We start from the raw sequence: 15212 nt of genomic DNA, 5'->3' as shown, positions 1-15212 counted from the left end.
TGGATTAGTTGGACTACAAACTGTAAGTCATTCTAGTAAATCATATATATATATATACATATATCCTGACTAATACAGATTTTGGTACCAAGAATGGTTTTAGAGCAACAGAAATGTAAGGATGAATCTTTTAAGTATCTAGAATGGGCTTTCCAATTTGCCAACACCTACAGTTACCAAAGTCTCTCCAGTTACTGAAGCCTCTCCTGTATTTACTGAATCTGTTTATAGAAATTTTGACTGTTTGTGGAAAAATAAGGACAATGAATATACTGGATGATTGCTCCTAGAATCTCTGGATAAGCTGAGAAAGGAATGAAATGAGAGTTCATGATTAAATTAATAATTGTCTAGCACCTTGGAATACAGTGAAGGACCACAACAAACAGTAATAAAATTGACAGCCATTCAATGTGGATAAACAGTCTAAAGGTTTCTAAGTGTGCCCTGGAAGAGATCTCTTCAGCAGCCACAGAACTCTCCTCGTGAAAAATAAATCTGAAGCCCTTATTAGAGTAGTGACTGAATTACAGTGAAAAATTAAAGTCCCTTCCTTAGACAATGTTGGCAGTTAAATTAACAGCAGTAATTGGTCAAGAGTGGGATCTATAACTGTGGGAATACCCTGTGGTGGAACAAATATGCTTGGTCTATAAGGAGTGGTACTGTTAGGAGGTGTGGCCTTGTTGGAGGAAGTGTGTCACTGTGGGGTGGGCTTTGACAGTCTTCCCCTGGGGTCCTTCAGATCAAGATATAGAACTCACAGCTCCTCCAGAGCCATGCCTGGCTGGACACTATCTTTGTGACTTGCATACAGCCTCAAAGGTCAAGATTCTTCTCTAACTAGCAACTGATACTCCTTATATAACCTTGGCAAGGTCCAAAGGGATATTGTAAATTCAAGAGCTTGCTGAGGTTTCTAAGTTTTGTTTACTTCTTGAATTATAACATAACTTAGTCCAGGCAGGGGTGTTTTAATTCGAGGAAATACACATGTATATATAAGAATGTCAGTGTTCAATATATTGTATGGTTTCTCCCACAGCCAAGATCCACAGGTCCAAAAATAAAAGGGTGGAAGGGGAATAGCTCTGCTCCCTATTATCCATAGTGACCCACTAGGATTTTTTTCTTCATGTTATCAGAATTTTACATTCTGCTGGGTTAGAAGCTTTGGTTTCCTGAGGGGGAAGCACTCCTGCCAGGAACCACAACAAATATCCCATTGAACTGGAAGCTTAGACTTCTTCCTGGACACTTTGAGCTTCTGATGTCCTTAAACCAACAGGCAAAGAAAAGAACAACAGTGTAAGGAGATGTGATTGATACAGAGTACCATGATGAAATTGGGTTGCGTTCTCACAGTGAAGGTAAGAAAGCTTATGTCTGGAGTGCCTGAGATCCTTAGAGTGTCTCTTGGTGCTACCATGTCTTGTGATTAATGTCTATTGGAAACTACATCTGCCTAATCCAGGCAGGGAGAAAAAGGGCACAGACCCTATAGGAATGAAGATATGGGTCACTCCATGAAACATGCCAAAACCTGCTGAGGTAGTTGCCAAGGAAGAAGGGAATACAGAATGGGTAGTAGAGGAAGATAGTTATAAATAAAAGCAGGGACACAAGGATTCTAAATTGACATGAGTGCTCATACATGGACAGATACTTTTTTTCTTTCTTCAGTTTATCACATAGCATCAATTAAGAGTATCAATGGTTATCATGTTTAAGTTTGAGATACTAAAAGAATATCACTCAATTGCCACCTATTTGCAATTGAAATGTGTTTGCAGTTGTATGAAGAATAGTTATGTAGACATTATAATAACCTGGTTAAGTATCTAATGAATTTGAGACTGTATATGGGATAGTTATATTGTGTTTAGGCATTATTATGACCTGGTTATTGTTTTCATTTGGAAATTAATTATGACATGAGATGATTGTGTGCCAAGCTGATAAGGGGTTGACTTGTAATAGCTATTCTTGATGTCAATTTGACTTCATTTGGAATTACTCAAAAAGGAAAAGTAAGTGGCACATTGGTGAGGGATTTTTGATTTTTTTAGATGGGAGGATCTACTTGTAATCTGGATCTTTGAGAAACACATACGTTTAATCCAGATTTAATCAGGGCCAGCCATACCTCTGCTGGAATCCTATATAAGCACATGGAAGAAGGAAGCGTTTGCCCTTTGCCTGCCTGCTCTCACCTTGCTACCAAGTCCATTCCTTCACTGGCATTCAAGCCTACTTCTTTGTAGCTGAGCAACGACTAGGTTCTTAGACTTTGTATTCATAGTCAGCAATTGTTAAATTAGCTGGACCACAGCTTATAAGTCATTCTACTAAATCTCTCTTCCCCTCCCCTCCCTCCCCCTCCTCTCCCCTTCTGTAAGTTACTATAGAGAACTCTCACTAATCTAATAAACTAGTTAACAAGCTCCATAGGTCCTTTGGTCTCTACAGCAGTGAGATTGCCAGAGCATATCATGACACTTAGCCTTATGTTTTAAACTTATGTATAATTATAACAACCCTCAGTTTTTAAAATGTGGTTTTTGGGTTTAAACTTAGGTCTGCCTGCTTTCAAGATGAGTATTTTATGGACTGAGCTATCTTCTCAGTCCTAGCAGAATGCTTAAAAATCAAAGCAGAAATCAAAATGAGTATGTAAGCTAAGGGAGAGGGCAAGAAAGGGAATTAGATTGGATCATTATAAAACTGAGTACTTTTTGAGGGGTGCTTTTTGAGGTAGCCCAACCAATGTAAACCCTCAGCTACAACACAGAACCCATTTTTTTTTATTCTATTAGTTGAAAAGAACTTCTAGATAAAAAAAGCACATGCACATTTTAGTTAGGTAAAAAATTAAGATGGACGTATGAGTCTTGCCCCACCCTCCAGCCATAGCTTCCAGGTCTGCAGATCTGTGGTTTTGAATTTCTGTTCCACAGAACAGGGTTTGCCAAAATTGTCAAGAATAAAGCCTACTTTAGAGATAACAAGTGAGATTTAGAAGGCTACCAGAAGGTAAAAATGACTACCATGCTCAGAAATGATTGCTGATAACTGGCAAAAATAAGCTGCTTAAATATAAGATAGTAGTTCATGCCACTACTAGATTGTATATACCTGTAAAAGGAGGATATGATAGGCTGCACAGTATATGTATATGAACTGTCAAAATATAGGTGAAAGTTGGCCTCACCAACTATGCTGTAGCCTGGTATACTGACCTGATGTTGGCCCACAGGCTTTCCAATAGGTTTTGAATGTACAAGATCTATGAAGGTCAGGTGGAGGTGACTAGAGATGAATACAATGTGGAAAGCACTGATATGACTCTCAATGCTTGGCACCTTCACTTGCTATTTGGATGCAGGTCTTGCCCAAATTACAGTGGTGCCCTGAAGGGAGCTGTGAATGGAGGCTTGTCTATCCCTTATAGTCCTAAACAATTCCCTGGTTTGGAGTTTGAAAGCAAGGACTTCAATGCAGAAGTACATCAGAAGCACATCATGGGTCAAAATGCTGCAGAAGAAATATTGGGTTGCTCAAAAGAAGGGCATGCTTCCTCAGAGCTCAGAAAGGAGCTGCTGAGATCTAAAGCCAGTTTCTATTAAGGTTTTTTCTTTTTCTTTTTTAATAAAATAAATAAATAAAGACAATAAACTTATTGACCAAGGCACAAAAATGATGTACCTTCTTAAGAGCTTATGATCGATATTTGTTCCCATAAATACAATATTGTACTGGTGGGGAGGCATATTAAGTGTTTTATAGCCTGACACTTGAGAACTAATAATTTGATGTGAAATGGAACTAGATTTCCTCTGAGTGCTCCCCACTTTTTCTTTTCTTTCTTCCTTTTCCTTGTGCCTTTACATAGCTCTGGTTGTCCTGGAACTCAGTGTCGCCCATGCTGGCCTCAAAAATCACCTGACATCCATCTGTCTCTGCCTCTTGGGGGCTGAGAATGAAAGGCCTGTGCCACCATGCCCGGTTTCTGCTTTATTTCTCATAGTGAAATCAGAGATTTTAAAACTTAAAATTTAACTGTTCCTTCCACACTCTTTAGTCGGTCAGCTTCTTTTCATATGATCAAGGTTCCTAACAAACCTCTAAGGTTCACAAGATCTGTCTCTAGTCACTCAATATTTTGGTAATTTTTCTTCCCATCCAATGTTTCCTCAAAGCGGAACTTTGATGTATTGTGTACTAACTGGCTCATATCCATCAACCAAACTAGAAGTAAAAGACACCTTAGTTCTACGGATTGAGCATACACATCTTGATTCATCTGTAAGGGATATTATTTTAGACCTCCAGGGCCTTATCTCAATCACAAGAGTGTAGACTCCAATTTGGGTGGAAGGGATCAGATCTCACCTATTGATTAGCAACGAGACTTAATCTAAGTCAGTACTCTCAGTCGTGAGGTGGCGAGAAGAGAACTTGCATCCAAGCATATGTACGCTTACACAATTTCAGGTATTTATTCATGGAAGAAGCCAATTCTGTTTAATAAACGAACCCGTGGCGACAACGTTCAGCCTGTATTTGCCGACCGATAACGGCGTGCCCTCTTGCCTGCACTGTGGAAACTGAGGCTGGATACCCGAGTGTTTCACCAGTCCTAAATGCTAGGGACACGCTTGCCATTTCCCGAGCGCTCTCCATCCACCAGCCAGATTCACTTCCTGAAAAATCTGAATTAAAAGCCCAGGGAGCAACAGCCCCTGCACGGCTCCTTCAGTACTTGATCCCTGGGGCTACTGTCCTTTTCTTTCGCATGACTGACGTTCTTAGACGAGATTGCTGGCCTTCTAACACAGGCGTCTCTTTCAGTCTTTATTCTGTTACAGCCTCTCATTAAACTCAAAGCGCGGGTCCCAGGCGCTCTCCCCAGCAACAGTCCGGGAAGGAGAAGAGCGGCTCTCCCGGAGGCCATTCTCGCGAAGAGTTCACCTCTCGCGGGATCTCCTTGCGTCCAGAATCCTTAGCGCGAAGCGGAAAATAACTTCGGCTCAGCCTCGGTTGGCTGCGGGAGTTCGGCCGGAAGCTCGCGCGGAGGCTCCGTCTCCGGCGGCTTCTGCAGGGAAGATGGCGGGGCCCGAGCCACCGATGCCGCTGTCCCGAGGCGGCCCAGGCTCCGCTTCGCTCTCTCCGTCCCGGGGCGACCGCACCCTCCTCGTCAGGCACCTGCCGGCCGAGCTGACGGCTGAGGAGAAGGAGGACTTACTGAAGTACTTCGGGGCGCAGTCGGTGCGCGTCCTGTCAGATAAGGGGCGCCTGGTAAGCATGCGCAGCCAGCGGGGGCCGGGGCCGGGGCCGGGAGAGCCGGGACGGGTCCCGCGGTCTGCGCCTGCGCCTCTCGCCTTCCCGGGAGGTGAGGACGGAGTTGAACTTGGAGCGAGTTAGAGGCTGAGCCGCGGAGGGACTGTGTAGGGGTTTCTACGGTGTGCGCACCCACCCGGTCGAATTCAAAACTAGCCTAGACTTGAAGATACTGTTTTTGTTAGATTCTCACAGTCGTATGCAAGATTTTTGGTTTTGTGTTTTTATTTTCAATTTTTTTTTTAAAATTCTGGGTTGTAGAGCGGGATATACATAATAGCAAAAATTTGAGTGTAATAGACTTAAGAGATTAACAAATGCAAATAAAAATATTCCTTAATTCAATCTAAATACACTAGGCTCACCTTGAATCAGATTGGACAAATCTAGACTTCTAAGAAACAACTCAAAGTTACCAGTAATACAGTTTGTTCCCCTTTTCATGATGGTATTCAAAATAGAATTCAAATGAGAAATTAGACTTACTACTGAAACAAATTACAAAAACAAAGCAAAAAGAGACAATGCAGCTTAAGGGGTGATTTCACTGTTAGTAAATGCTTTTAAATTTTATCTTGTATAGACAGAAAAGACTTTTGAGTGAGATGAAAAAGGGTATTCCATATGTATAAATGTTTTAAGATTGATCTTTTTTTGGAAAGAGGAGATGCTTTAAGATTTATTTTACTTTTAATGATGTTGTACATATGTGTATATTTTGGGGGGTTGTGGGAGTGTAGGTACCCTTGGAGGCTAGAGGGATCTTCCAAAGCTAGAGTTACAGGTGGTTATGAAGTTGCTGAACATGGACATTGGGATCCCAATTAGGTCTTTGGGAAGAGCCCTACTGACTTACCACTGACCCATCTCTCTGGTCCCCAGGAGAAGAGATTGTTTTTTTTAAACTTGCAACCTGTTGAACTCTTTGCTATTATAAAGTATATTGTGTTTGTCCTTGTTCATTTATGTTGAGAGACAAGGATGAAGAGTGTTCAAGTCCAAGAAGTCTGACCCTAGAAGATTCGGAACCACTAGACTGAAACTAGTGATCAGTTAAATAGTCTAAAATTTCCATTCTTTCCTATACTTTTATTAATATATTACGTGTTTTTAAAATGTTACTTTTTATTAGACACTTGAAACATTGGAAATAATATGTGTCTTAATTTTATTTCAGAAACATACAGCATTTGCTACTTTCCCTAATGAAAAAGCAGCAATAAAGGTATATTTTTTTCTTTATTATTAAAGTTTTCAGAGATTTCCTATCCAATCTTAGGACAAACGTGGCAAGTAATAATAAACTGTCATTTTTAAAAGCAAAATCATTTGTGTCCCAAGAGTTTTCCCTAAAGGTCACAATTGGCTTGACAGATATCAGAGCTTGTCCAGTATTTAGATACTGAGAATTGAGAACCATAGATTATTAAGACAAGGATGACTTCAAGTATAATCTTAAAACAATTCTAAAGAATATTAGATAAACATATCTAGTATTTATGGTTCAAAAACTTTACAAGTATTAAAAGGGATCAACCCAAGGAATCATTTGTAAAAGCTATCGCTTTTGAACTAGGCCTCTGATTCATTGTATTTTGAGATGAAAACAAGACGAAATGGGTCTTCAGGTTTAAGGAACAATGGAATTGGCCATGAAATGTGAAAAGTCTGTCAGGAGCTAACGTCAGTGGTAGAACTAAAAATGTGAGACTATATTTGAGTGGGAGAGAAGTATTGAATTTGATTTAATAGGTGTCTTAAAAGAACTTGTTACTATTGAGAAGGCTAAAAATAGGCTTAGACTGATGAAAAATGTCTGATATATTTATATATCTGATATGATTTATATATTAGATTTGATGTAGAGAAAAATTACAGATAGACTACATGGGAAGCTATTTTAGAGGCAGAAGCAATAAGTATCTGAAAAGGGCAATAAGAAAACAAAGGGAGAGAAGTACATGTATGCTTTGGAGAGAAGAAGTTTTGAGTCTTATTTTACAGAATTAATTTAGTAGAGTATTGCATGGAATGCACAAGGTCCTATGTCTAATCCCAGTACTACAGGAGTATAGTTTGTAGGTCTTAGTAATACAAGATTTGAGAACAAAAAGTACTTCAGGATCCTAAGTATTTTTCTTTTTTTCAAAAATTTCTTTTTTGTCACTTGTACACATGTGGAGGTCAGAGGACAGTAATTGGTTCCTCCTTCCACAGTCTATGTATCAGCCTTGGCAGCAAGCACCTTTACCAACTGAGCTAGCTGTCTTTTCATTCCTAGTTCAGAGTTCTGGGCTGTTTAGCTTCTGTGTCAGCAAAGGTCACCTTGAGATTTTTGTAGTTGGAATTTATTGGTAACCGGAACACTTACTTATTTTTGTTTCATCAGGTACAAGCAAAGTTTACAGAGAATTGGAGTAAGTTAGATTTCATTTTACTAGAGTACTTTGATTAGTAATGGTAAAATAGCCCAAGATAAGACATAACTAAAGAAATTTAGTTTAAAAAGCATAAATTATTGTCTTTTAAACTGAGTAACAAGTGTTTTGTCTTTTATATTATATTTTATATCGTATCTAAAGGCACTGACAAGACTCCATCAGCTGAAACTTCTAGGTCATACTTTAGTTGTTGAATTTGCAAAAGAGCAAGATCGAGTTCATTCCCCATGTTCCACCTCAAATACAGAGAAAAAGAAAAGGTATGTAGACATTCATGTTTTCCTACCATTTTGAAATGTGTATGCGTGAGTGTGTGAGTGTTTTTCAGTGATTTTTATAGTTATTGCATTGTTGACAAATATGTTGAAAGCATAATAAAATGTTTAGTAAATTTAAAACATAAAGTAGTATTTTTGCTTCTAGTTGTGCTGAGGACTGAGGTTTGAAAGATTAACAACTGAAGTGCAAAAGAAGTAGGGTGGATGGCATCCTGCATGTAGTGGAAGAAGGACAACTGCAGGCTAATTACCCACTCTCCAAATGTATGGGATAAAGAGTTATTTATATTCATTTGGAATATTCACCAATACATGATTCATTGTCTTTGAAGTGCTATCCTAAGCCTAAACATGAAATTCATTTGTTTCATATCTTCCTTGTATACATTTCCTGAAGGTAATTTATATAGCGCTTTAAATGTGTCCATTGTTTGTGTTCTATTATTACTAGAGGTTACCAAAAGAACCTTCTAATTGGTACTATCATGTTGCCTCAGTTTCAGATGTCATAGCATTTCAGATTCCAACCTGTAGTAATAACACTCTATTAGACATAATAACCAGTCGAAAATTACAGCTTCTTTGTTGGTGTCCTCACATTTGGACTCTGGATAATGTTTGGCTGTGGGTCTGTGTACGTGTTCACATCTGCTTCAGGAGGAAGCTCTGTCATGATGACTAAATATGTCGTATGACAGTAGCAGAATATCATTACGACACTTTTTTTTTTTTTTTAGATCAGTAAGTAATATTTGGTTTTACCCTAGGTCTCTGGGCTATCTAGTGTCTGGTTCTTGGTTACCCAAGCAGTGTCAGGCATGGGTTCCCTCTTCCTTTCGTGGAGTAGTCCTTAAGTCAAATCAGACATTGATTGGCTACTCTCACAGGTTCTATGCCACTATTGCTGTAGCATATTTTGCAGGCAGGACAGATTACAGGTCAAAGGGTTGCTGTCCACATTTCTCTTTCAGTATCCTGCTGAGTATATTCATACTAAAGACACTAGACTGTAGGGGTGAAGGCTCTATGTAGGCATCAGCTTGACTTTTCCCTCCTTGTTCAATGAGTTTTATGGGTGTTGTCCTTGGCCGTGGGACCCCACTGTCAGTTTGTAAAGAGTAATCCTTTGTAACAACAGCCTGGGATGTTGGATTCCCATGACCAACAACTCAATTGAATGTAACCTAGTCCTGTCACTTGAGACCTTGACAGGATGGCAAGATGAAATTCCATGTCACATGTTACTAGGTACTTCATTAGGATCATCTTCATAGATTCCAGGAAGTTGCCATTTTGCTAGTTTTTCACACCACCTCTCAAGTGCTTCCAGTTCTGGCTGGTTTTCCCCCAGCTCTCTCCCTCAATTCTATCTCCCCTTGATCATAGCCAGATTCCCATACTCTAGTCCCCTCTTGTCCTTAGTCCCATCAAATCCCTCCCCTCAGAGCTCAGGAACTCTCAAGGAAGAGGAGACAAGAGTTTAAGAGCCAAGGGGAATGTAGAGGATACCAGAGGAACAAGGCCGTCTGAATTGACTAAACAAGGTGCATGTAAACTCACAGAAACTGAAGCAGCAGACAAAGGCCTATATGGGTCTTCTGTGTATATATTGTATCTATTGGCTTGATATTTTTATGGGACTCCTGATTGAGAACAAGTGGATCTCTGACTCTTCTTGCAACTAACCTTCTTCCCCTTGGGTTGAAATAATATAAATATAAAAGTTTTTGCTTTATCTTATATTTTTATTTTGTCATATTTGGTTGTTATCTCTTTGAAATCTGTTCTTTAAGTGTGAGAGACAGAAGGATCAGAGGAAAGGGGACGTGGTGAGAAATTGGGAGTAGAGGGAGGGGAAACTATAATGAGGGTATATTGTATGAGAAACAAAATAATTTTTGATAAAGGAAAAAAACGAGAAAAAATTTAAAGAACAATATTTTAGTTCCAAGATATGCATTTTTATAGTTCTTTAGCCTTTGCAGAGTTGTTGTTGTTGTTTTTTTTTTTTAAAACACTAGTTGACCTCAAAGTATAATAGACAAACTACGTTCATCATCCAGGAGCTTGGCTGAATTAATGTATGATCCAATCTTATTAGAATAAAAAATTTAAGAGACAAGGGTGAAAGAGGTAAGGCCCTGCAAGTCTGTAATTTTGTGGGAGATGCATAAAAAGTTAAGTACCCTAAAACCCTCATAATGTAATCTGTAGTTAGTTTCTCATGATCATTTGGAATTAATCATACCATATTCATAAGGATAAGGACTAAGTAGTTTAATTGTACTCTTCCTTCTCAGCCATGCTTGTGTGAGAAGTCTTTTAAGGTTTTCTGTTTTTCTTTTTTTTTTTTTTTTTGGTTTTTTCGAGACAGGGTTTCTCTGTATAGCTCTGGCTGTCCTGGAACTCACTTGGTAGACCAGGCTGGCCTCGAACTCAGAAATTCGCCTGCCTCTGCCTCCCGACTGCTGGGATTAAAGGCCTGCGCCACCAGGCCCGGCTGTTTTCTGTTTTTCTAATAAAATTTTCTTCATAATGTCATGTTTGAAAAGATTTTTATTTTCTATATACAGTATTTCACTTATTTGAAAGACAAGATGATCTGTGATTTTGTCTGTTCTAGGTTGGATGACACTGTAGAAAATGATAAAGAGAAGAAAGAGCCTGACATTTTAACAGTAGAAAATGGAATTGCGCCAAATCATGGGTTTGCATTTTGCTAATTTTTTTATTCTGCCTTTATTGCAGTGTGTGTGTGTGTCTGCCTGTCTGTCTCTCTGTGTGTGTGTTGTACATACATAATGTAAATTAGATAGTTTTCAGAATCAGCTTTTTCTAATGTCATGTATAATTTAATGTGTTGAATACATGTTTTGGAGTATTATTTTTTTCTTCACTGAATTTAATAAAGATATTGGTTAAAGTGTTCAGGAATATAAGTGAATTCTGAAAAGAAATGCTTTTGTATTTCATAAGGTAATAGGAATATTAAGTAGTAAGGTAAATATATGACTGTTATGTTGTCAATTTTCTGTGTTAATAGATTAAAATGAGTTATGGGTATGGAATTACTAAAATGTAATAAGCAAGTACCTTAATTGATTTTTTTTCTTTTTTTGTAGGCTAACTTTTCCTCTGAATTCATGCCTTAAATACATGTATCCACCACCATCAAGCACAATCCTTGCAAATATAGTAAATGCTCTGGCTAGTGTCCCTAAATTCTATGTACAGGTATGCAGAATCAATTTTTCCTTTTAGTGTGAAGTTTATAGTTTGGTTCCTTAGATACTGTGCTGATACTTGTATATACTGTATATACTTGTAATATTTGAAACAACTAATTCCACACTTGATCTTAGCCAAATGGCTGAGAAGTGATGAAACAACTAATTCCAAACAGGCAATATTCTATGTAATGTTTTAAATGAAATGAACTGTTACATAATACTGTCAAGTAAAGGCTTCATAAATACAGTGTAAATGGATACTAATAGAGGTCTATACTGGAAAATGTAATTTAATATAAGCGTTAAAGAAAAGATAAGGCATGTTTGAAAAACTTAACAGAGTGTTACTTCTCCGAAGTATAAAAATATGTGGTATGTATTTTCTTTAATCTTTGTTTCATAGACTCACAGTAAAGAGGGACAGTTAATTATTTGAGAACATTTTCAGTAGGTTTTACATTGCAAACACATTAGTAATAGGAATTAAAATCAATGTTTGTAGCAATGACAAACAATGTAGGATTAAAGTTGACTTAGGAACTTTTAAGGCCAGAGAGGGGCTTTGGTTTTTGCTAAGTAAATAACTGATGTTAATCATAATATTACTTATATGTGACTTTTAAATATTTTGCACTTTAAGGTGCTTCATCTTATGAATAAAATGAATTTGCCCACACCCTTTGGACCGATTACTGCACGACCTCCTATGGTAAGAAGTACTTCGAGTTTTTAGGAGCCATAGTTTTGTTCCCTGAAAACTCTATTTTTTTTTCCTATAAAACTATGCTTTACAAAGTTTTTAACAGGTTTGTATTTCCTAATAGTAAAGCTGAGAAGTAAAAGAGAAAGAGAGTGAAATAAGAAGGAAATGCATTCTTAATAAAGCCCAAATTTCTTTCAATTTTCTGTCCTTTGTAAGATAATTTAATTCAACTGAATTATCTAAATACACCATTGCTATGGTTTTCACCCAAATGCAGCTAGCTTCATTTGGTAAGAATAAATAAGGTTACAAATGTCAATAATTTACATAGTAGGCTGTCTGCTCTTGAAATTGTTTCACTGTGACACTGTATATACTTATAAGTAATATTAGTGCAAAATTACTTTGGCTTTTAAAATACGAATAAAAGAATTTTCTTTGGTGATAGCTACTGTTCTATTATATGAACTATTAGCCTCCTAATTTTTTATTTGTATCACCACCATGGACTTGTCGCTAGGTAATTTATTAAGGTAATATTAATGTTAATACAGTAAGTTAGACCTTGTTATGGCTATTCCATTTCAAAGAATAGGGAAGGAGGGAATTGTTCATTCTTAAGATCCAACTTGTCTTCGCTATGTGTCCATCCATGTGCAGATCAGACAAAATAGGAGGATGACATTTAGATGTTTTAGGCTCCTATTGCATGGGCTAATTTACATGTTGAAAGGCAAGGTATATTTGGAAGTATTGTGTAGTTAGATGGCCAGGGAAAATTGAAACAACACCCATCTGTCATCACAGATGTTCCCTGAAGGTACACTGAGTATGTAAGAGAGAAGTGGGAATCAAGTATGTCTATGGGATGAAATTCTGTTGATGAGAATCAAGAATTTATACAAGATAGTTTGTCTGTTCTGTGAATGTCATTGGTTTCCATAGTGTTTGTTTTGTTCTTTTTAATAGTATGAGGACTATATGCCATTGCATGCACCCCTTCCACCTACATCCCCTCAACCGCCTGAGGAGCCTCCCTTACCAGATGAGGATGAGGATTTATCTAGTAAAGAATCAGAATATGAAAGCAGTGACGAGGAGGACCGACAGAGGTTTGTGATACAACACACTCATTTTTGTTCTAAGAGTAAGGATGTGGGAAAAGCTTGTTCTTCCTATATTTCACGTAAAATTGTTCAAAATTTAGAGTGCATTCAAACCTCCCTATGATCTTAAGCATATACAATAGCTCAGTGGATATAGAAAATATGGATCTTTAGAAAAATTTTTGGATAAAGCAATTTTTAGATTGGTAATATTTGTATTACAGAGTTCACTTGAACCTCATTGCTTATGATTCTACATTTGTTACTTTGCTTGATAAAAATTTTTGTAGCTCCAAAATTACCTGTTTTTTTCTTTAAAAGAAAAAATTATTTTTTCCTAAATCATATTGTTGTACTTATAAAGTGTTTTGTAGCTACGAGTATAAACAGTGTCCTGAAAAATTTGAGTCATTTGACACATAGATTCACAGATAAGATAGATATAAAGTAGCCAGTTGTTATACTGAAGTGCCTGGGTATTAATTAACTTAGAATAAAAACAGTATATTTTTACTTACAACTTGTGAGAATACCAGCTATGTCCCTGTTTCGTTAGGTCTGTTGATAGTCCGTGTGACAAATCATAAGACAGCACAATATTTTACAACTATAAAAACAAAAGAGGAATGAAGAAATCATGGTCCCACAATCTCTTCTTAGTAACCAACCCAAAGTACTTAACCAAGTTCTACCATCCTTAAAATCAAGCCTTTCAAAAATAGGCCACTGGGAAATATTTCATATCCAAATTATAGCAGTTATATCCCAACTTCTTGTTTTAACTTTCATACTAGTCACTGTATCATTTTTTATTAATGGTCTACTTATGTTTCTTGATTTTCACACTTTCGTCTCATTACTAATTAATATAGTCAGATGGTTTTCAGTTATAATCTTTAAGTGCAGTCTAGTGATGCTAACTAAGCTCAAGAAAACTATACCTAAGAAAAAAATTAGGCCAAAGTTGGAGTAGTATTGAATGAGTTAAATCATTAATATTTGTTAATTAAGATATCTCTCACATAAAACACAGGTATATATTATCATTTGATCACATGTTATAAGGAGAGACTTGGAGAAGCAAAACTCATAGTTGGCTGGATGTAACATTTTATTCACTAACCAGTATTTGCTATGATTTCGTAGAAAATAGCTTCATATAATAAGCATATTAATTGGGTTCATATTTTGAACAGCTGGTTGCCCTTTATTATATTCTCTTCAGAATGATTGCTAGAGAAGTTTTATAGGGTAATTTGCACAATCATTTATGTTAGTAACTACCAATAAAACTTACATTGGTTTACCTTGAGATTCTATATGTTTAAAGATTCTATAAAGTAATTATGAATTTTTAACAATTTTCTGACATGTAATCTAAACCTATCTTAATACAATAATTGGCCAAACATTTTCCTTGAAAGTTCAAAGAGTAAATGGTTTTTACTTTGTGAATCAGGTGTGGCGTGGGTCACATTTCATAACTGGGACTCAGTTCTGTTCTTATGACTGGAAATCAGCCACATTTATAGTTCCTGAATAGATGTTGCTGTGTTCCAAAAAAACTTTGTGTATATACAAGAGCAGGTAGCTAGCTGTAATTGGTTCTTGGGCCAGTCACCACCTCATGATGATGTGAATATTAATTAACAATGCCCAAAAGTCACATATAAAAGGAAGTGTTACTGTGAGTCAGAATCTAAAGCATATTCTTGGGAACACTATATTAAGCAATAATGGGCAGATTACCCATCTAGGTAGTGATTCACTACATAGTATCTGTAGTGTTTTTCCATGAAAAATCAACATGCAGGTGGGATTCAGATTACTAAGTAGGAAAGGGTAGAATTTATTTCTAATGAAAATATTCTGCCATAATGTAAATTAAAGAGTAGTATAAAACATTGCATTTTGTTAATTCTCTTAGAAAATTTAATTTATTTATTTTACTAAACTTGTAGCCCTATTTAGAAATATTTTTTTCCAATTTTTATTAAGTATTTACTTCATTTACATTTTAAATGCTATCCCCAACGTCCCCTATACCCTCCCCCATCCCCACTCCCCTACCTACCCACTCTCCCTTCTTGGCCCTGGTGTTCCCCTCTACTGGG

At 37.1% G+C, this 15212-nt stretch overlaps 1 protein-coding gene and 1 pseudogene across 6 annotated transcripts in view; both read left to right on the top strand.

Annotated features, from left to right (window-relative positions):
• The first annotated feature begins 1337 nt into the window (after positions 1 to 1337).
• Positions 1338 to 3626, top strand: LOC110320869 (annotated as a pseudogene).
• A 1412-nt stretch (positions 3627 to 5038) lies between these two features.
• Rnpc3 (RNA binding region (RNP1, RRM) containing 3) overlaps positions 5039 to 15212 on the top strand; it is a 28737-nt gene continuing 18563 nt past the window's right edge. For 4 of the 6 annotated variants that reach the window (XR_003843689.1, XR_003843688.1, XM_021197061.2 and 1 more), the window contains exons 1-7: positions 5044 to 5298; positions 6518 to 6565; positions 7923 to 8041; positions 10683 to 10766; positions 11182 to 11293; positions 11930 to 11998; positions 12962 to 13104. Coding sequence is in view for 4 of the 6 variants with exons in the window: in XM_021197061.2 (XP_021052720.1) it covers positions 5107 to 5298; positions 6518 to 6565; positions 7923 to 8041; positions 10683 to 10766; positions 11182 to 11293; positions 11930 to 11998; positions 12962 to 13104 (767 nt within the window). In the remaining 2 variants the exon portion in view is untranslated. Of the gene's footprint in view, positions 5299 to 6517; positions 6566 to 7922; positions 8042 to 10682; positions 10767 to 11181; positions 11294 to 11929; positions 11999 to 12961; positions 13105 to 15212 lie in introns of all 6 variants that reach the window. The other 2 variants (XM_029537469.1, XM_029537470.1) reach the window with 2 other exon arrangements.

This window comes from Mus pahari, chromosome 4, assembly GCF_900095145.1.
Source record: "Mus pahari chromosome 4, PAHARI_EIJ_v1.1, whole genome shotgun sequence".
Classification (NCBI taxonomy): Eukaryota; Metazoa; Chordata; class Mammalia; order Rodentia; family Muridae; genus Mus; species Mus pahari.
The sequence above is the reverse complement of the archived record's forward strand: the minus strand, read 5'-3'. Positions and strand labels throughout refer to the sequence as shown.